The 22,724-nt window shown below is 34.6% G+C and overlaps 1 protein-coding gene across 1 annotated transcript; it reads right to left on the reverse strand.

The window, feature by feature from the left end:
- Positions 1-4,901: 4,901 nt before the first annotated feature.
- LOC107779970 (chaperone protein dnaJ 6-like) lies at positions 4,902-9,295 on the reverse strand. Its single transcript, XM_016600473.2, has 8 exons — positions 9,003-9,295; positions 7,259-7,357; positions 7,060-7,161; positions 6,107-6,166; positions 5,915-6,021; positions 5,748-5,830; positions 5,316-5,406; positions 4,902-5,242 (listed from the first exon to the last, which is right to left on the reverse strand). The coding sequence occupies exons 1-8, from the start codon at positions 9,108-9,110 to the stop codon at positions 5,041-5,043; spliced, it is 852 nt and encodes a 283-aa protein (XP_016455959.1). The 5' UTR covers positions 9,111-9,295; the 3' UTR covers positions 4,902-5,040.
- Positions 9,296-22,724: the final 13,429 nt, after the last annotated feature.

Below are 22,724 nucleotides of genomic sequence, written 5' to 3' on the forward strand. Positions count from 1 at the left end.
AGTTTGCAAAATTCTTTTAGGAAAAAATACGTAATGAAAGAATATATAGAACTTACATGCGCGAAGAGTTATTGATTTAAAAAAAAAAATTACGGACAAGGACAAGAGACCAAAGGAATCTTGAAAGAAAGATAGAACTTAAAATAAGTTACATAAGCTTATTAGAGATCGTTGAAATATATATATATATATTTTTTTAAAAGATGCTTATTAGATATCAAGAAAAAAAGAAGATCAAATCGAAAGTTGGGACAAACAAAAAAGAATTATTAAATTAATCTCTTTTGTTTTTGGAATATTCATCCGAAATGATTATAAGCCTTTTTTGGTTATCCAAAATATTAGTAGGACCTAAATCCCCATAGAGATGGAATCTTGAAACAGCTGCTTTTGTTTTATTTCCCAAGCATTCAAGTTTCATTTTGAAGTGGAAAACTAATATGTAAAACAAATTGAAGTGAGTTACATTTTTTTTCTTTTCCTTGATAATAAATCATTGAAGTTTGTTTTTTCTTTCATATATTTATGAACGGTACATTATGCTTCTGTTTACCTGGAGAATAGAAGTGAATAAACATCAAAATCTTTTTTTCTTCTTTTATTAACATTGATAAATATATATTGATATGATATAGAGACCAATTATGCCACTAGATTAACGGAAAAGAAAACTGATAATCAAGAATTTATTTCAATGGGGTAATCAAATTTACTCAATGAATGACATGTTCACTTTTCTGTTGGAATAATGACCAATTATTCCAAAAGATACATATATATATTCGATATTTTTCTTTTGACAAGAAAGAGACCAAATTAGTTTTTGAAAGATTGATGGGACTTAAAGAAGTCACTAGTATAATCTTTTTAGAGATCACAAAAATGATACTAGAGCAAAATGGAAGAAAGAAAGAAAGAAACAACGGCAAGAGAAAACAAAACAAGAGAAGCCTTTGGTGTTGTCGATGCGGATTTATAATTTGAAGTTTAGAGATTTTTAAAAGAGATCAAGTAAATATTACAATAATAATTAAGTTCACAATCAAATATATATAAAATTTGAGCAAAAATTATTGTGTTCACGTTAACTCGTAACCAACCTTCTTCCTCCGCCTCTGCCTCCTTCTAACATCAGTTCACCAAGGGAAAAAAGAAACTTTCAACGGATATGTATCTCTTCTAGAAGTTTACTTCAATGGGGTTAGGGGTGTACGTGAACCGGATTGGTTTGGTTTTTATCAAAATCAATCCAAACCAACTATATCTGTTTGGATTGGTTCGATTTTGGCGGGTCTTTCAGGTTTTTTATTACTTAAACATTATTTCAATTTCACTTTATTAAATTTTTGATAAGTAAATATATGTTTAGTAAAAATTTAAAAAATTGACAAATATATTATCTATTAATATTCTTACGGGAGAATTTTCTTAGTAACACATGATACTTATTTTTTTAGTCGTCTGACAATAATTTTTTGTTGATGTATACTTTCAAGGTTAACCGAATTTGAATAAAACATAACAATCAATATGATATCTAAATAATAATAACCACTTCAAATTCGAAAAAGATATAAGAATTTAATAGATCTTGACATATGAATATGGAAGAACAAAGAGATTGGCCCATTTCAGTAATACTTGATAAGAAAGTGATCATACAACTCATTATTTAAGGTTAATAAATATGGAGCTACTTCATATTTTATTAAATATTATATCACACTAGAGAATCCCAAATATTTCTAGACATTTTTAAAGAAAAATTCTATATAAAATCTTAAAAGTATATATAAAAATTATAAATTTATATATCGGTTTAGTTCGAATTTTTTAACTCAATACCAAAGCAAATCAAATCAAACCTAATCGGGTTTTTTAATCGGTTTGGTTTGACTTTTCGGTTCGATTTGTACACCCCTAAATGAGGTAGTTACTCAATGAATGGCATCTCCATTTTATGCTGGAATAGTAACAATTTATTCAGGAAAAAGATATTACATTTATTGGCCAAACAGAGACCCGATGAATATTAAGACATTGAAGGATATTAAAGAAGTCACTTGAATTTTGTAGAAATCAGAAAAATGAGACCAAATACTAACGAAATTTAAAAAGATTTAAAAAAAAAACTAAAATACAACAAAACAAAAGAAGCTATGTAGGCTGTCAACAAACATATTTGACCAAACTCGTACAATTATAAAGAGATGATTAAGCAACTTCTGAATTCTCCCCTGCACAAAATCAATTGCCAGTCATTCTACATTAATTTCTCCAATAAATAGTTACAGCTAGATTTGGAAACTCCACATCCCTTCAAAAATATCATATTTCATATGGTTACTTTGTCATGATAGGCTTCCGATGGCCGCTTATCTCACAAGATTAGATATTCTTAATTCTTCTACATATTCTCAATGTCATATGGCCCCTGAAACATTACATCATATTTTTCTAGAATGTCCACCTGGTAGACACCTCTGGACTACGCTTAATATATTCACTATCAATGTCAATTCTCCTCAATGCCATAATTCTACCCTAAACTGGTTTTACCTCTTCATACATCAACAGTTGCTAATCACCCAACATAATATTTCAAATACCACTCTTATACCTTTTGCGTTATGGGAACTATGGCTTATTCGCAATAAAAATACATTAGATCATAAAAATGTTTAAAGATTTCTTCCATCTTTACAAAGGCTGCAGAATTTTATCATCCTACTAATCATAGATCCAAGAGTTATTCTTCAATACCGTTATATGTAAAATGGCACCCTCCAAATATACATTCTTATAAGCTTAACATTGATGGATCTTGTTCACTCAACCAAACCAAGAATGGTATTGGAGGTCTTTTTCGTAATCAACAAGGACATTGGATCATAGGCTTTATAGGAACATCAATACCTAGGACACATATTCAAACTGAACTTTTAGCTTTGCTCATGGGACTGACAATTGCTGTCCAAAAGCAGCTCAAACCTCTCATCATTGAAACAGATGCACAGGCCATTTTAGGTATGTTTAACTCCACTACAATGCAATACACTAATATTATTAACGATTGCAGGTTATTACTACTCCAGCTGGATAGTCCACCTCTCCAAATTATCTACAGGGAGCAAAATTGTGTGGCAGATAGTCTAGCTTCTTTTGAAGCCATGCATGCAAAGACAACCTATCTACTGTTTGAAAGTCCACCACCTTTTGTTTCATCATTATACCAACAAGATCAAAATGGGTTGTTAAGAAGACGGATGATTAAAACTAGGTCTAGTATATGTAATAGTAGTCTTGTAACTAGTATTGTACCTAGTACTTCTAGTAGTTTTTTGGGTAGTTCTACTTTTGCTTCTAGTATTGGTTCCTCTACGGGAGCCTTAGCTACCTCTAGTATTGTAAATCTGATGCCTCTAATGCATCTCCTTAAGTGCCCTCCTGTAAGAGCTTGATTATATATATATTGCTAGTCAACCAAAAAAAATTGCCAGTCATTTATTTATTTATTTATTATCGACAATTATATATATATATATATGCAAAATACATCTGGTAGGCCCCCCGTGGTCTAGGAGTAGAAGAACAAGAAAATCTTATTTGGATTACATGCAATACCAGACATCAAATTTAAAACAATGTTACACCTTCCAAATTTGCACTACCAGATATCAAAAAAATATCGACCTCGAGTTTCTTTTTATTGTGTAACTATTTGGTAGTCGAAATTCATTGGTCGGGTTAATCTTAATATACGCTGATAAGTCTACTAAGGAGGATTAATGCCCCGTTTGTCCATTAATTTTTTTTCTTTTCTTAAAAAAAAAATAAAAATGCGTTTATACATGAATTTTTGCAAGTTTTTTAGCGGGCGTTTGGACATAAGAATTGTAAAATTTAAAAAAAAAAAAAAAGTGAAATTTTTTTCAAGTTAAAATGGTATTTAAAAATTAGAGTTGTGTTTGGACATGAATAAATTTTGGATTGTACTTGAATTTTTGTGAGTGATCTGAGTGAAAATTTTAAAAAAAAATATTTTGGAGTTTTTCAAATTTTCAAAAAAAATCCATAATTTATCTTCAAGTGAAAATTTGAAATTTTATGGCCAAACACTGATTTCGAAAAAGAAGTAAAAAAAAAATTTGAAAAAATATGAAAAAATTCTTATGTCCAAACGGGCTCCTAAAATTTTTCAAAAATGAATTTTTCAAAAATCATTTTTTCGAAATTCTCAGAATTGTTTTCCCCACTCACAAAGCAGCAATATTTTTTCAAGTGAAATGCATGTCCAAACATAATTTCTAATTACAAATACCATTTTTCAACTTAACTCCAAATACTATTTTTTTCAAAAATTACATTTTTTTTATGTCCAAACGCCTAATAAATGTTCCTTATTGAAAGATTTTCATTTTCAAGATTCAAATTTGAAGATAGATCTATTCCAATTATCCCACCACGCCCCTCAAATGTTACGTTAATTTATAATTAAGCTTGTTTCCAATTCAAGAGAAATATATGTTACGGTCTCCGCACAAGAGTTTACAAAGAGACAAATAGTCCTTAAATGAGTTGCCTACTAACCCTATGACAAGCCATACCTGAGATATAATAGGTTTTGGGTGGGGAAGATAATTTTTTGGTAGTACGAATTTTGAGGGTGGGAGAAGGTTAATAATGTCTGATACATTTATTTCAAAATTTAGTATATGCAGGTAAATTTTAAACTTCTCATTTATTTCTTGACTAAATGAAGAAACTATCAAGACATCAACCAACTCCAGCAGTTTCATAAACATGCCCATTGGTCATTAAATCCTTAAACCACTCGACAGGGTAAAACTTCAGGTCCGTAATACCTGACAGAAGATGAAATTGAAGACACTATGCTGGCGTTACGCAAATAAAGCTTCCACATATACTGTCAAATGTACAAAAACAGCAAGGCATAGAAATGATTTCTGATTAACTACTAGCTAGTAGCATTAAGCTATTGACAATTTTTGCAGCAAAAAGGTGTAGAAGACAAACATATTACATTTTCTTCCGCTTGGAGTTCTTTCGACTCTCTATTTTTGTACGAGCAGCTTCAAATTCCTCTTCGCTGGGTTCCGCAGCAGATGGATCCCCACCATATTTGCTAATCAGAGACGAGAACATAGAACTCATCTTACCTCTCCGCTCATTTTGCCGCTGAGAAATAATAGCATACAAGTCCTCTGATTTTTTCTTTGACCTACAACATTTCAAGCATCCACCAATTAGAATATTGCTAATTAGCAATGAATAAGGCTAAGAAAATGACTTACTTCTGCCTCCTTCTCAATGGACTTGTAGGTGGTTTTGTTTTAGACACTTCCTTCGACCATTTTTCATATGCTTTGGTTGATTTTAGCTCCCCTATAAATGTAAAATTGAAGTTGTAAGTCCATTGTCAGCAAAGAATTTTTGGGTGGGGCTTGAGGAATTTGTTCCAACATCATGTAACAACGCTAAAAGATGTAATTATGTAACCGGGAAGCAACAACAAGGTAGCAAAGCAGTTTGCAAAAGAAAAAATGATCAGAACATAGAAAACGTCCATTCCATGGTAGGAAATGTCAGATTGTAACACGAAACAGATCCCTGAAATCCAAATCTATATCCACTAAGTCGGGGATCAAAAATGGTTTTAATGTATTGATAGTGTCATGAACACATAATTTCTCAAAGAAGCTCATCTAACCGAAGCTAAACCGTACCTGCAGCAATTGCCTCGTCAAGAATATCTTTGAAACGGTGTGAATCTAACTTGGGGTCAGAGCAAATCATAGAACAAAAGAGCCTGCACGTTAATGAATTAGACGGCAGCATAGAGATTATGAAGTTAATGGAAATAAGAAGAGTGTACTTGATTCTCAGCTAATACCTATTCATTTTACCCTTATACTTGTTAAACAAATCAATCAAGTCCTTCTTCTCCGACTCAGATCCTCTATAATTTGCTTCAAACTCTTCAATGTCGGCCTCAGTGATCTGCAACAAACATTTATGCAAGAACCATGTTAGAGAACCTCTAACACTCAATTAAAATAGAGTTACATATCCATGTCACTATTACCTTTGGGTGCATAGCTCGAAAAAACTCCTTCAAGTTCTCCACAACATCTCCAGCCAGGTCCTGTCAATTACCAGTTAGCTATGTGCAAACATATTAAAGAGATATCCGCCTGATTTACCCTAAGGGAGTATTCAGCCTCAACCATAGGGTGACATTACAATTTTAGAGACTATGTAAAGTTTTCAAATCTCTCTATGTAGATGAATGACCATAAGATATTAAGATTCAGATAAAATTAGACTTATTTTACATAGAGACACCATACATGCACGCACAAAGAGACATTATGTTTTCCTAACACAAAATGCAAACAAATACCACCATAAAATTAGTGACTCCACCTATGTGAGCTCCGTATAAGTCCTAATTAAGGAGGTTTCGGGTAGGTTGACGACCAGAGTAGAAAAAGTTCAATTATTATGATAAAATGAAACCACAAACAGCTGCAGAATTGATAAAATTCCAATTCCATGTTTTATTCACATGAAGCAAGGGGATATTGTTGAATTACTTCTCTTACGTAAAGGAGGTTTGGGGTAGGTTGACGACCAGAGTAGAAATAATTCAATTATGATGATAAAATGAAATCACATAATTCATAAAAGTCCAATTCCATGTTCTATTCACATGAGGCAAGGGAAAATGTTGAACTACTTCCCTTACAGAGAATCATTTTTCGTCATGTTAATTGGTATTTAAACATATTTACTATCTAGTTTCCTCCTAACTATGAAGGGATTTAAAAATGCTCAGTTGGAGAAGGTGCATGTGCAATAAAACTGCAGTGGGAGCTGTTGTTATTAAATTTAAAACAAACTTCCTTCTGCTTTACATCATAACATGCTAAAAAAAAAAGTAATAGCAACAGTACCAAACAATGCCAACTATAGTCAAAGTTCCAAAACTGTGGTAACAATCTCCAAAAACCAGAGGTCTAATTCAGTGTAACTCACAGCATCATCAACACAGCCAGTCTGATCATAGAGTGCTCGTTTCTCCTCATCACCAAGAACTGATATCACCTTTTGCAGCTGTTGAAATTTCTCCTTAGCTTCCTACAGAAAGAAAATTAAATATTGTCTTTCATGTTGGCTAACGATATAGCAGTAGTGAAGAAAACCAAAACTCAAAATTTGTAAAACTGTTACTTACCTCATCTCCTGGATTCTTATCTGGATGAAGCTGCAGTGCCAACTTGTAATATGCCTTCTTTATCTCCTGCTGAGTTGCTGTTCTTTCAACCCCAAGAATCTATAAAGCAGATGACTTGTTAGTTATCTCAGCTATGCCAAAAATAAAGTAAAGCAAAACTAATACTGACACAGAAAGAAATCATGTGCTTAGTTCATAGAAAGATCTTTGAACCGCAATTTTTATAACAGGTATAAATGCCACATGATAATTATGATACTTATTGTATCATTCTAAATCACTTCAGTACATCACAATATTCAATGAACACGCTCTTTGTACAGGCAGAGTGAGACCAATTTGGCAAACAAATTACGGCAACCATGTCAATATCAATAAAGAGATTCCGCAGAACAATATTCCTGCTCCAGTTTACTATTATCTTTCTTCCTCTATAAAGTAATTGAGTCTTCCTAAAAGTAATCAAGTAAGGGCTTGTTCAGTATGCCGGATTAGGTCTGAATTAGGAGATATGAATGCATTATGGTAGGGACAAATCTTAAAGAGTCGAATTGAGTCATTAGTATACAACGTCAACCAGTTTCACTTTCTCCAACTATCTCCCATGTGATAAAAGGGCCAGTGATGTAGCCAGGATTTACACTAGGGATTCAAAACTGTCAAAGATGGAATTTAAACCTATGACCTAATGCAATTTTTGAGCCCCTTTCCTACTTTACAAGAAATTTCCCCCAAGACAAGGGGGTTCAACAGCTCATATATAACTCAGAAGACGAATTTTTACCCTATTCACACAGTATAAGTTTTCAGCATGGGGAATTTAGTTGGACCCCCTTTCTCCAAGCTAGCTTTGCTACTGATAAGGGCTCTTGTGTGTGGTTGGCCATTACAAATGAATCATTCAACAGGTTAATTTAAACAATGTCCACTTTCAGTTGAGAAAGTTACAGGCTTGTAAGCTCTCAAATAGCGCACCTCAGCTTGTAACTCCAATACCTACCCACTTCATTAGGTTATGGGGTTCAGGATGCAGTTATAAGCCGACAACAATCAAAAGCAAATCCAGAATTTAAACTCTACAAGTAACCTATAAGGTTTTTAGCTTGCACACATCATACCGACCATTTATTGCAATTTTAATGAAATAGTACGCATAAATTTATACTCTATATTGAAAGTTCTAGGTTCAAATGAACTGGGTACCTTAAAGCTAATTCATAGTTCCCTAGTACAAGACTTAGTTGAGCAGCATGGACATTTATCATTTTTCATAAAGAGCATGGACATTTATCAGATCATCACAACTCCTCTTTTCATACCACTAGGAATGCTTGACGTGGAAGTCCAACATAAATTGTTTTTTTTGCTAATCAACATAAATTGTTAAATGAGTTCCATGTAGCCAATGAGTATGAATAATTACATGATTATTTGTTAGCTACATTCAAGTAATTAGTATGTTCCAGAGTGGAATTTTTAACCCAAAGTCTGATCTAATCCGAAATTTTGCATAAAATAAACAAAGGAACTCAACACTCAATGGACTGGCCAAACCTAGGGCACAATTGGCACAAACCCTTATATCAGTATATTAGCGAGAAACACCTCAAAATTCAAAAACACCAAACACAATTATCTCCAATTCCTTAAAGTCAACAGTTAATTACAGAAATATACCCAAAAAATAAGACATACACAAGTCCTCAATTTCTTAAAAAAAAATTAGGGCAAAAATGATCGGTACCTCATATAGGCTCTTGTGATGGGAAGAAGAAGCAGTGGTATGCTCTTGATTGTCCTTCAATTCTTCTTCTTCTTCAGTAACCCTAGCCGTCTTCTTTCTCTTCCCCATAATTCAAACGCTAAGTCTATCGACAAACCAAAATATAGTACAGAAAGAGAAATAGTAAAAGTTAATTAGTGGAAATTTTTTTCGGGATGAGGGGTTTATAAAGACGAGGAATTCCCGCCATATGGTTCCTCAATTTTTTCCAGTTCCCGCCAGTCCAATCACCTTATTAGGGGCGTTTGGCTTAAGGAATACCCACAATAATCCGCACTTAAAATGTGGGATTGCTTTATCTTGCGTCTAGTTAAAAAAAGTTTTATTCCATTTTAAATAATTTTGAAATAATTATATTATAATTACAATATTATTTTATATTATCGTACAACATTCCAAATTAGCTAATTTCGTGATAAATAATTAAATAATAGAATTATTCTTTCTCAAAATTATTCTCAGAAAATTCTTTGAGAAATGTAAGGTTAAAATTAAAAATAAAATTTGTTCAACTTTATGTAGTGTGAAAAACACTTTTCTTCTTTCTCACGGAAGGCTCAGGGACTGAGCTTCAGCTATCGTATCCTCTCTCCAACTATTTGAACGTATGACATGGGGTTTACTCAACGGATACACCCATATCGAAGCTGTGTCACGCGATATTTTTTTGTCTATTAAATATATATATTAATATTGTAAGGCTCTATTTTATAAAGCAGAATTAGGATTCGTCTGGGGCTTGTCCTGGGGCGGAGCACTCGTAAAACGCCTCTGGGCTTATGAGTGAGGCTTAGTTCCGTGAGACTTATGCCTCGGCCGTCGTGACTTACGCCTCGGACACCCAATGCCCAGCATACTGGGCTCGCCTAATAGAACTTTATGTAATTATGTGTAACTTAGTTTGTAAATACTCGAAATTTTTAATAAATCATTGACTATTCAAAATTACTTTTTTCTTAATCATAAATCATTAAGTTGAGAGCATTTTATGTCATAATTAAAATAAAAATTATTTATACGTCGTCCACTAAGACTACTATGATAGTAAATTTGAAATAAATATTTCATTTAAAAGTATTTATTTGTTAACTTTTGTTATGTTTTTATTATATAATAGTCCATAATTTTTTTATAATTATTTTCCTAAATATTATTTTTTCATGTTTACGAGATACAATATTTATTAATTTAATAGCTCAATATTAGCTAGTAACTATTTGCAAATAATTAATTATCATGGTATAGTATGGTGAATTATGTGTCACTTTGTTAACTTGTTGAAACTTAAAAATAAATGATGCTAGAGAATCGTATTTAAATTATGAATTATATTTTTATATAAATTCTTTTTCAAATAGAAAACATATTAAATAAAAAGAGTATTTTATAAAAAAATCAAATTATACTATCGAAATTCTTTCAAGATTCATTACTCCTTAAGAGATACACATAAGATTTCACCTCGAATATATTACTTTTGATGTTTGAGTTGTAACGACGTTGCAGCTAATTTGCATATTATGATATATGTCATACTTTTCGTATTATTCAAGTTGAATTGTAATTTTTAAATATTTTAAATAGATTATTTGTTATAATTTTATGATTTTAATGTAATTTTAATAATTATTTTTTATTTTATAATTTTGGAAGTGTGTGTGGGGAGAGCAGGTTTGAAGTGGTTGATTGGGCTGTTTAATGTTATTTTTAAGGCGAAAAGGTTGTCAGATGAGTGGAGGTAGAGTACGGTGGTTCCATTGTATAAGAACAAAGGTGATATCCAGAGTTGTAACAATTATAGGGGTATCAAATTACTGAGTCATACCATATAAGTGTGGGAGAGGGTGGTTGAAGCGAGGGTGAGGATGATAGTGTCTGTATCCGACAACCAGTTCGGGTTCATGTTGGATCATTCTGCTACAAAAGTTATACACCTTGTTAGGAGGTTGGTGAAACTGTATAGAGAGAGGAAGAAGGATCTGCACATGGTGTTCATTGACCTAGAGAAAGCGTATGACAAGGTTCCTAGAGAAGTTTTCCGGAGATGCTTGGAGGCAAAAGGTGTGTCGGTTCCCTACATTATGGCGATTAAGGACATGTATGATGGGATAAGACTCGGGTTAAGATAGTAGGAGTCGACTCTGAGCATTTTCCGGTTGTAATGGGGTTACATCAAGGTTTTGCGCTCAGTCCGTTCTTATTCACCTTGGTGATGGACACGTTAACACACCATATTCAGGGAGGGTGCCATGGTGAATGCTATTCGCGGATGACATAGTTCTGATTGATGAGTTGCGAGCCGGTATTACCGAGAGACTAGAGGTTTGGAGACAGGCTCTTGAGTCTAAGGGTTTCAAGCTGAGCAACATGAACACAGAATATCTGGAGTGTAAGTTCAGCACTGAGCCGGGGGAAGTGGGCATGGATGTGAGACTTGAATCATAGCTTATTTGCTCCAACTCATTAAAACCAGTGTTTTAAAAGGCATTTCTGAGACTCGCCCGGGGATCGCCCCTGGGCTGGGCACTTACAAAACGCCCTGAGTCTCATGTATGGGGTGCCACCGATACTCAAAGATAAGTTCTATAAAGTGGTGGTTAGACCGGCTATGATGTGTGGGGTTGAGTGTTGGCCTGTTAAGAACTCATATATTCAGAAGATGAAAGTAGCAGAAATGAGGATGTTTGAGGTGGATGTGCGGGCACACTAAGATGGATAAGATTAGGAATGATGATATTCAGGAGAAAGTGCATGTGGCTCCCATTGATGACAAGATGCGGGAAGCAAGGCTAAGAAGGTTTGGGCATGTTCATAGGAGAAGCCCAGATGCTCCAGTAAGGAGGCGTGAGCGGCTGGTTGTGGAGGGAACGAGAAGAGGTAGAGGGCGGCCTAAGAAGTACTAGGGAGAGGTAATCAAGCAGGATATGGCGAGGCTTCAGATTTCCGAGGACATGACACTTGATAGGAAGATGTGGAGGTCGGGTATTAGGATTGTAGGTTAGGAAGTAGTTGAGTATTGCCTTACTTCGTGCCATTGTGAGACTAGTCCAGTAGGGTTTTTGTCTAAGATAACTAGTGGTAATATTGTGTCTTACTATTTTGCTTTTCAGTGCAGGACCTATTTAATAGCTATTGCTTTTGCTTTGCATATTTCTTCTGGATTTCATATTATTTCTATTTTACCTATGATTTCCATGGTGATACTAATATTGTCTTCTTTGTCTTTTTATTTTCTTGAGCCGAGGGTCTTTCGGAAATAACCTCTCTACTCCTTTGGGGTAGGGGTGAGGTTTGCGTATACACTACCCTCCTCAGACCCCATTAGTGGGATTTTACTGGGTGATTGTTGTTGTTGTATCTTAAAATTCATGAAATTAGTAAAATTTAAAGATCTGTGGGACTTACGCTCCATGTCTTAGGGCTTACGCCTCGCCTTATCTGTAATGACCCGGTCGGTCGTTTTGAGAATTAACGTCCTGTTTGGAGGCATAAGGTCTTGAGAAGATTCGTATTATGTGTTATGACTTATGTGTGTGGTCGAGTTCAGTTACTTGATGATTCGGAGTCAAATTAGAAGAAGGATTCTAGTTCTGGAAGCTTAAGCGGTAAGAGTTGACCAGAATTTGACTTTTGTGTAAACGGCTTTGGAATGGGTTTTGGATGATTTCAATAACTTCGTATGGTGATTTTAGACTTAGGCATGCATCTGGATTTGGATTTGGAAGTCCGTAGGGTAATTTGAAGCATTTTGGCGAAAGTTGAAAAAGTTGAAGTTTGGAAGGTGGAGAGGTTTGACCAATAATTGACTTTGGTGATATATCGGGGTCGGAATGTGAATCCGAAGTTGGAACAGCTCCGCTATGTTATTAGGGACTGTCTTACAAGATTTGACATCATTCTGGGTTGATTTAATAGGTTTCAACTCGAGTTTGGGAAGTTGGAAGATTTAAAAGTTCATAAGTTCGATTAAAGGTGTGATTCGTAGTTCTGACATTTTTTGATGTGATTTGAGATCTCGAGTGGGTCCGTATTAGGGTATGGAAGTTGTTGGTATGCTTGGACGGGGTCCCGAGGGTCTCGGACGTGTTTCAGACGAGTTTCAGTTGTTTTTCATGGTTGTGAACAAGTCTGGTTCTGGTGTTTTCGCACCTGCGACACCTTGGAGCGCAGGTACGGCTCCGCTTTTGCGTGAGCCTGGTCGCTTCTACGGTCATAGTGGCCTGGGAGCTCGCTTGCTTTTGCGGAGGTCGGCACGCAGGTGCGAAGGCCGCTTTTGCGGTCCAGCAATCGCACATGCGAAGCAGTTCGCTTCTGCGCTCACTTTGGCACGTCTGCGAGGTCGCTGGTGACGCTATATTTCTACAGATACAGATCCAGGCCTGACTAGTTAAGTTTGCAGATGCAAACGTTTTCTCGCAAATGCGAGAGTGCGGATGCACTTCTTTGTCCCCAAATGCGAAAGTTCTGGGCAGAATCTTATATATCGAGGGTTTGGCCATTTTCACCATATTTTGAGTTTTAGACCTCGATTTTGGAAGATTTTTCATAGGTTTTTCAGGTCAATCACTGGGGTAAGTGTTCTTCACCTAGATTTTATTATATTCCATGATTCTATCTTTAATTTCATCTTATAATTTGTAGTTTGAGTTGAGGAGAAATGGGAATTTTGAAGAAAACTTTCAAATGTAAAATGGTGATTTGAGGGATGAAATGATATCAGAATTTGATAATTTTATTGAACAATATCAGAATGGGTGTTCAGATTTTATGAAATTTTTCGGGTATCGAGGTGCGGACTCGAGGTCGACTTTTGGGTTGATTTTTAGTTTTTGATAAAGATGAAAGTTTTATTATACGGAATAGTTTCTTATGAGTTTTGTTTATGCTTTGAAGTTATTTTGGCTGGATTTGAGCCGTCCAGAGGTTATTTCACTCGAGAGGTTCATTTTAGAGTGACAGTCTGTCTTCTTCGAGGTAAGTATCTTGCCTAACTTCGTGTGGGGGAACTACCTCTTCGGATTTGAGTCTTCTATGCTAATTGTATCATGTAAAGTTCGTGCACGCGAGGTGACGAGTATGTGCTCAGGTTTATTTGTGGAAAGTTGATCTTTTAGGGCTCTTAGGTCCTCATGTTAACCGAATATGAAGTTATTTTTGTTATAATCAGGTTTCCTATTTACTAGTTTCACCTCTACATACTTTAATTGAAATTAACGACTTCATGACCCACTCTCATTGCCTATTTGACTCTTATATGACTTAACTGAAGTTATTATCTCTTCTATTACCATGCTATCCCTCCCTAATCGCATCTCCTTAATTTAAAATATAATTATTTTTTCTGTAATTGTCCATCCTTAATTGAGGTTATGATTATCTTTTCACTCCTTACCCTTAATTGAATTTGTTGTATTTCTTCCGTAATGCTCAACTTAAAAGAAGTTTAGATATCATGTATCTTAGTTGACTTATCCTTATTTGAAATTATTGACTTGTGTTATCTCCCTTGTTGTTGAACTGTATTTTGTGGGATCGTTCTTAAATATTATCTCTCCCTTGTTGAGCTATTCTTATTATGACTAATGTTCTTTATTGTGGTTATTCTTTCTGAACTAGTTGTAACGTTTCTTTGTGATCAAAAGTTCTTGAATTGATTTACTCGCCGAACTCTTGTGTTATCGTCATTGTGGTTATTGTACTCAGTATTGTGATGCACGAGATTTATGTCGTGCAATTGTTATTGTGATGCACGAGGTTTCTGCCATGCGGTTGGGGTTGTGTTGTACGAGATTTCTTTCGTGCTATTGTATTGTTGATTATGTACATGCAGTGTGACAAGACGGGCTATATCTGTGTGTTTGCACATGTGGCGAGACAAGGTGGAAATATTACTATGCACGTGTGACGAGACAAGGCGGGCATTTACTTTATTATTACACGCGTGGCGAGACAAGGTGGGCTATGTCGGGGGTTATTTGTGATGACTTGTGATGGATTTGGGCATTGTTGTTGTTGATATTTGTGTAGTGGCGTACTTACCCTGTACGAGTTATACCGTATATATTTCGTGGTGATGGTTGCTTATGCGTCATTCATTGTTTCTATTTTATTAGTTGGCCTGAACCAGGATAGCATACTGGCACAAACATACACGTAGTTAATCACTTCTAACGGTTTAAGAAGATGGATCATTATGTTATTGATCGTTTCTACATATGCCTGTCTACTTACCTTCTATGTGAGAATGGCTATATTGGCATGTGAGTCGTCGGTGCAGTTATAAATTTGTAATGAGGGAACATGATGCCAAGTGTTTAAAGTCCCGAAATTGGGACCCATGAATTGTGAATATTCTGAGGTTCAGTACCTCGTGGTCATGGAGATTATTTTCTAAAACCTGGTGTGAAAGCGGTCATCTTTATTGTATTGCTACTTGCCTTTCCTTTATCTATGATCACCGAATTTAAACTGTGTTTTGCTCACTCTACTGTATTATTATTATGGTGTTATGATGTTAGTTGTTGCTTTTCTTTTCTTACTACAATTACCATATATTGTCATTATGCGTAGTCTTTATATAGATATCGTACTCTGTTATTTCTACACTTACACTTGTCTAGGTTATCTAGTCCAATAGGTGTCTTGACTATCCCTCGTCACTACTCCAATGAGGTTAGTCTTGATACTAACTGGGTACCGCTGTGATGTACTCATACTACGCTTCTGCATAATTTTTGTGCAGATCCAGGTATTTCGAAGTCAGTCGATCGTTAGCTAGCTATGCGGACTTTTGCTGAGGAGCCTCAAGGTAAACATGTTGCTGCGTTCGCAGGCTTCGGAGTCACCTTATGATGTTGTTTTTATACTCTTTATCATTATTTCGAAACAGTTGTATTTAGAGGTTCTAGCAAACTCCGCAGAGCTTATGACTTGTACTACCGGTTTTAGGATTTGTAAGTCTTGTATAGAGATTTCCTAATTTGTAATTGTCGATCTTTATTCATTTTGTTATTATTTTCAGTAATTGTTAGGTTTACCTAGTCCCTAAGACTAGGTGCCATCATGACTTCCTACGGAGGGAGATTTGGATCGTGATATTATCAGAGGTAAAACGTCTCGCCTCACGCCCCCGACTTTTAAAACACTGTTGTAAGGAAAGGAATGGGGAGGAAAAATGACACCACTTAACATGAATTGTTTCTTGGTTCATTGGTTACGTACTTGATTTGGCTCTAAGTGGTCTAAGGTTCAAACCTCAACTAGCACCTTTTTTTTTTTTTTTTGCAAATATTTAAGAGAGCCTTTGTGGTTAAAAATTGCGATGAAGTAGAATTGAAGTCACGATCATTTCTATTTAAGACTCAATAAAATCAATGGACTACGACTATTTCTTATCTAAAAATATGATAATTAAAGTTATTATTTTCATTCTTCTATAAATTTCGACACTACTTAGAAAAATTCATGCGTACACCCATGTACTAATTAACTGAACCAAGAGTAATTAAACACATGCTTTATTTTATATTCTGTATATTCTATTTTTTAGTTTTATAAATTAAACCAATTATCACAACAGAACATATATACACTAATAATCATGTTATTATTTTATATCAATATTATTACTCCCCATATATAATTCCATATTACTTGTTAAACACTACTAGAGTCATGGATGGTTCATCGCTTGCCGCGCAGATAGATTGGAGAAAGCCAATCTGTTGTGAAGTGATGGAAACATTCGAAACTAATCTCATTTCGTTTACCACAAGCACGCAAGTGAGGTAAATCTCAATATTCCCTTCTTAACTTCTTATTGATTAAGAATAATAAACACTTGTCTTCTTACATTTGATGAACAAAAATGAGATCACCATTGACATCGAAAACACCTCTGAATTATCATGTGAAGGTTTCCTAGATGTTACAGGTAATTGAATCTTTCGAAAATGCAATTTAAAATTAAATGGATGTAATAAGATAAGTTTCCTTTTGACAAATAGTCACTCAATATATTTTTGCTGATACCGCAAGTAATCCCGAGTCACCAATAGGAGTTTCTCGAACTTGCAGAGTTCCTAATGCTTACGCTAAATTAAATAATTTAATTTAAGTAGTTACACTTTGTTATTTTAGGGTTGAACCAAACACAAAAAGGGAGTGAATTATGTCGTAACTAAAAGCACTCTTCTTCAATTTGTCCATGTTTGCAGAAGTGTAAGGGACTCGCCTTTAATTGATCACAACCCTAAAGATAGCTAGGCATAATTTATTGTTTAGACCAGCAAACGGACAAACTCAACAAAGCAACTAGGTGTAAGGCCCCGGAAAATTTTGCTAAGTAATTTAGGATCGCAAGGTGCCACGTAGGCTATTATAATATTTTATGTGCTATTAACATGGTGGGCACCAATTAGATTTAGTAAATAAGTGTACAAGTCTTATTGTAAGTAATTTGGGGTCCAAGGAAGGGCCTAAGTCTAAGTCAAATTGGAAAATTTCATAATAGGCTAAGATTCCAAATGAGTTTGCACCTAGTTCATACTTTGAACGAGCATATCTAAATATGTATAAGGATTTATATGATAAACAACCTATTAAATGAAAGATTTTCGAATCTAGTTTCTAACGCTTCAAACCGTTCGTCATTTGGACACTCCTACAAGAAGTTAGGACCAAATTACCAAATGCTGCCAAAAGTTGTACTACCGCGCCGCCCCATGAGGCGCCCGGTGCGCCGCGCCTATAGAGAATTCCAGAATGATTCGAAATTTCATTTCCAGACACATTTTGCACAACCGCCCCATACCCCGCGGTGTCCCACACATCGCGGATGTACAAAAACGGGTTTTTAAGACCCGAACTCCATTTCATTTAACTCGTTTGGGGTTTGTTTTTTTAGGATATTCTGGTACTTTTAGAGAGAGGGAAGAGCATTCTAGAGAGAGGAAGAAGCTCAAGTGCCTTGTTCATCAAAAATCTTGTCCAATCCTTGAAATCCAACAAGAAATCCCTTAAGATCTTCATCTAAGAGGTAAGGATCTATACACTAGACTTTAATTTCGAGTTTGGGGTATAAGATGGGTTATTGTGATATGATTCTTGGAGGTAATAGTATTATGTATGTATGCATGTACAAATTAGGTTTGTGGAAAGATTGCTGAACACAAATAAGTAAAGATTGGGTTGAGGAATGAGGGAAATCTTGTAAAAAAGCTTTGAAATCAAGATACTCAACTACTATTTGATAAAATGCTCAAATGAGCTGAAACCATGAATACCTTCCTAATTTGTGCTCAATTTTGTTATGTCTCAAAGTAGATTGGGGTTGCTAGAATTTCCGGAATGTCGTAATAACTTAAGGAAAGCTTAAACAAGGTATGTATGGCTAAAACTCCGTCTCTTAGAACTTGAGCCTCCATGGTGCCCGTGTAAATGTTGAAAGTTCGAAACGTGATTGATGCAGTACTTGTTATGTTAAGTGAATTATTGGTATAAAAATGTATGTGATAGGTACTTATTCATGTGTTTAATGTGTTATTCTTTGTAAATGGAGGATGTGTGGAGAACATGATTTATGTGCTAAATGCCTAAATGTCATGCCAAGGTTACTTTGGGACTAATATGCCAAACTTGACGAATTCCTCTCTATGCTTATGATTTAAATTGCCTTTGTATGCGCCTATGATCTTAAGTGGCAAAGTAAATATTGAAAATGGGAACAATGTGAAATGTGAATTATGGAATATGGAAATTGTGGCCCCAAGTGTCGGTAAACTAATACATGTGTAACCAAAGATTGGAGTGATAGGAATAATGGAAAATGGTAACGTCTCGGGGAGGCGGCTTAGCCGATCGGGCCGTGATCGGACGCCATGATATATACACATGGTGGTAATGTATTGGTAATTGAAACTTAAAAGTGTGAATGGAATAATGGTAACGTCTCCGGGAGACGGCTTAGCCGATCGGGCCGTGATCGGACTCCGCTCAAAGAAGCAGTGACAAAGTGGATAATGATGCAACAATGTGGGATGCTCCAATCTAAAATTTCAGAAATTATGTGAAAATCCTTATATTATTGACAGGTGCTTATTTGAAACTTTGTTGTCTTTATGATTTCCTCTTTATTCTTGTATGAAAGTTCTTTCTAACTAGATAGTGTTTAGTTATATATATACTAGTGCTATTCGATGGCACTAACGTCCCTTTTGCTGGGGGCGCTACGTCTTTAAATGGATGTAGGTGTTTCTATAGCAGGCAATGTTAGTTGCAGCTGGTGCCGCATCATCCTTTCAGCTGACTTGGTGAGCCCCACTTCGTTTCGGGGTCCTATTTCATCTGTTCATCATGTCTTTATATTTGAGGTATAGGCGAAGCCTTGTTACCGGTATTTCCATATTACATTACTCTTCAGTTGTGTTTAGAGGCTCCGTAGACAGGTTGTGAGTAGTGTCGGGTATTGGAATTAAAGTAGAAATATTGATGTTTGGCAAAGATTTATAAAACTTGTAATATTTTGATACTTATGATTTAAACTGCTAATGGAAATGAAATGAAAGTTGTTAATAAAATACTTACTAAGTATGATTAATGGAGTCCATCTCCTGTTTATTCATGAATTAGTTTGGGTAGAATGAAACCTAACAGGCTTGCTCAGTCGGGTTCACTCGTTGAGCGTCGGTCGCCCTCCTTGGATTTTGGGGTGTGACACTAGGTTTACTAATCAGCAGCATAAGCACATACTTAACTTCCTCCTTTTGACATCATCAAAAAAATATAGCGTTAGTAGGTCATTAACTAACGCATGTAAAACTCATGGCCACTGGGGTTACACCACATAAATCACTAGGTCAATAACTCAAATATTTAATCCAATTAATTATCAAATGTGATTGCACAAATAGTAGCCAAAATAAAGAAATTTTATTGACTTGGCAAAGTACCACATTAAGCTCAAAGGGGCCCAAACAAAAAGACTAAGGCTAGACTAGAAAATCTAAGAGGACTGAGGACTAGGTGTCACACCTCCTTTTTACATACCCGCGAGGGTACAAGGGAGTTTTTTCCAATTAAAGGACAATCGAAACGGGATTCGTTTATTTATTTCAGAGTCGCCACTTGGGAGATTTAGGGTGTCCCAAGTCACCAATTTTAATCCCGAATCGAGGAAAAGAATGACTTCATATTACAGTCTGCGCACCAGAAATCCGGATAAGGAATTCTGTTAACCCGGGAGAAGGTGTTAGGCATTCCCGAGTTCTGTGGTTCTAGCACGGTCGCTCAACTGTTATATTCGGCTTGATTATCTGATTTTATACAAATATGAACTTATGTGCAAAATTTTATCTTTTTACCGCTTTCTTACTTATTGTTATTATTTTACGAGAATTGCAACATCGTGGAAACATATCTCGAACCACGTTACATCAATGCACCCGTAGTTGTTTGGCATATCTCGACTCAGTTGAGATTTGGATTTGGGTCACATAAATGTGCACCTGAGTTAAGGAAAATAAATTATTAAAGGCGCGCCTAAAGCAACTAGCGTCTTGTTATTTTGGGGAAGGCCGTAAAATTCGCTAAACGGCCTGTCCTCGAATTCTAAGTATTTTAATATATACATTTAGAGGGCCCCGCAGCTTGTGCATTTTTTGTTTGTCGAGGCTCGTCTCATTCATTATTAAAAAGAATTTGCAATGTCATGGAAATACATCTCAGACCACGTCACAATCAATGTACCCGTGATTAGAGACACATTTCGATTTCGTTGAGATTTGGATTTGGGTCACATAAATGTGCACCCGAGTTTAAGGAGATAACATTATTAAATACGCGCCTAAAGCGACTAGCGCAAGGTTATTTTGAGAAAAGGCCGTGAAGTTCGCTAAGCGGCCGATCCCGAGTTCTAAGTAATTAACACATACATTTGTGAGGGCCCCGCAATCTATATATTTTACTAGGCGAGGCTCATCTCATTTATTTTAAATGGACAAATCCTAAAGCGACTACATCTTTTCTATTAAAATTAGTCTCTAAAATAAATAAAGAAAATCCTAATTAATTACGAGCTTTTTTTTATTTAAGAAAGCATGGCATACTAATTGCTATATTAATACAAATATTGATGAACAAGAATTTTACTAAAAAAATTCGAAATTATAAATAAAATAAAAATTTGACAACTAATATTCAAAAGAATCAAATATAGTTAGATTGAAGCTCGCATTGTTATATATAAAAAAAACTATTGGAATTAATTATTCACAACCATTTGAAACTGGATTTAACCATAATTACTAAAGCTTAATAGAAAGTTTATTAGACTTAAACGTTCTTCTAATTTTGTTTGAACTCAAATCATGCCTTAATACCTAATTCACGAAATTTAGTTCAAATTCATGCCTTAGCTAAATTTAAGTACTTGTTCACAATTAACCTACTGTTGATAATCTTAGAACCTTCATAGCTAGTGAATTAACCCGTTTTGCCAAGCCGATTCATTAAAGACTAACTTATGTTATTTTCTCTTATTCCAATTATTATTCAATAATACATAAAATAGCCTAAATACAATCAATAAAAGGAACAGAGAAAAAGCGAAATTAAAACTTCAAAATTCGATTCTTCATATGTATTCATGCTTCCACATTTTTAGCTTGCAATAACTAGTATTACATTCGTGTACCTGGTATTGGAAAACAAGAGAAGATGAAGTTGAGAAGCAGCAACAGTAGTAACAATGTAGCACAACAACGACAGTCCAACAACACAGGAATAGACCAGTAACAGTAGGAATAGTAGAAAACCCAGGAGACTATAAACGACTCCAAGTATAGAGAAGAAGTAAAAGGCAGGAAGGTTCTGACTATTTCGGATCTTAAGCAAGGCAATGAAACAGTAACTATTCTTTTTCAACTTCAAAACTCTCCAAAATGAATTCTGCCCCTGTATATTCAGTGTATCCAGAATGTATATCGGGTGTATACTTCTCACTCCGCCCCCTCTTTTGTTTCTTCTCTCTATCTAGTTTTTCCTCTTTTTTTCCACCCCTTCTTCCTAAATTTTCTCTTCTATTTATAGCAAAATTTTCGAAATTTTCAGATTTGTTTTTTTATTATTTTATTATTTTTTTAATTAAAAGAAATCCCACTTACAAATTGCTTTTATTTTTTTAGAAAAAGAAATCCCACCTTTATTTACTTTTATTTTTAAAATTCCAACTTTAATTACTTTATCTTATTAAAATCCCACTTTTTATTTTTTTAAAAGAGAATCTCACTTTATTTAACTTTTCTTTAAAAAACAAACCACTATCTTTTCTTTTTCTTTTAAAAATGCTACTTTCAATTACTTTAAATTTTTTAAATTTTCAGATACCTTTATATTTATTTTTTAATTCCAACCTTATTTTACTTTTAAATTTTTTAAAACTTTTTACTTTTTTAAAATTTTCTACATTCTTTTACTTTTTTTTATTTTTTTATTTTTTATTTTTTTAAAATCATTTCCGAAATTACTATATATATATATATTTTAAAATAAAAATAATAAATAAAATAAAATATTTTCGGATTTTTTTTATATATAAAAAAAACAAAAAATAAAACTATTAATAGTGATAATTCACTTTTTATTTTTTATTTTTTCGGTTTTGTTTTGTGTTGGACAAAAATGAAG

Source organism: Nicotiana tabacum, chromosome 6, assembly GCF_000715075.1.
Source record: "Nicotiana tabacum cultivar K326 chromosome 6, ASM71507v2, whole genome shotgun sequence".
NCBI classification, from domain to species: domain Eukaryota; kingdom Viridiplantae; phylum Streptophyta; class Magnoliopsida; order Solanales; family Solanaceae; genus Nicotiana; species Nicotiana tabacum.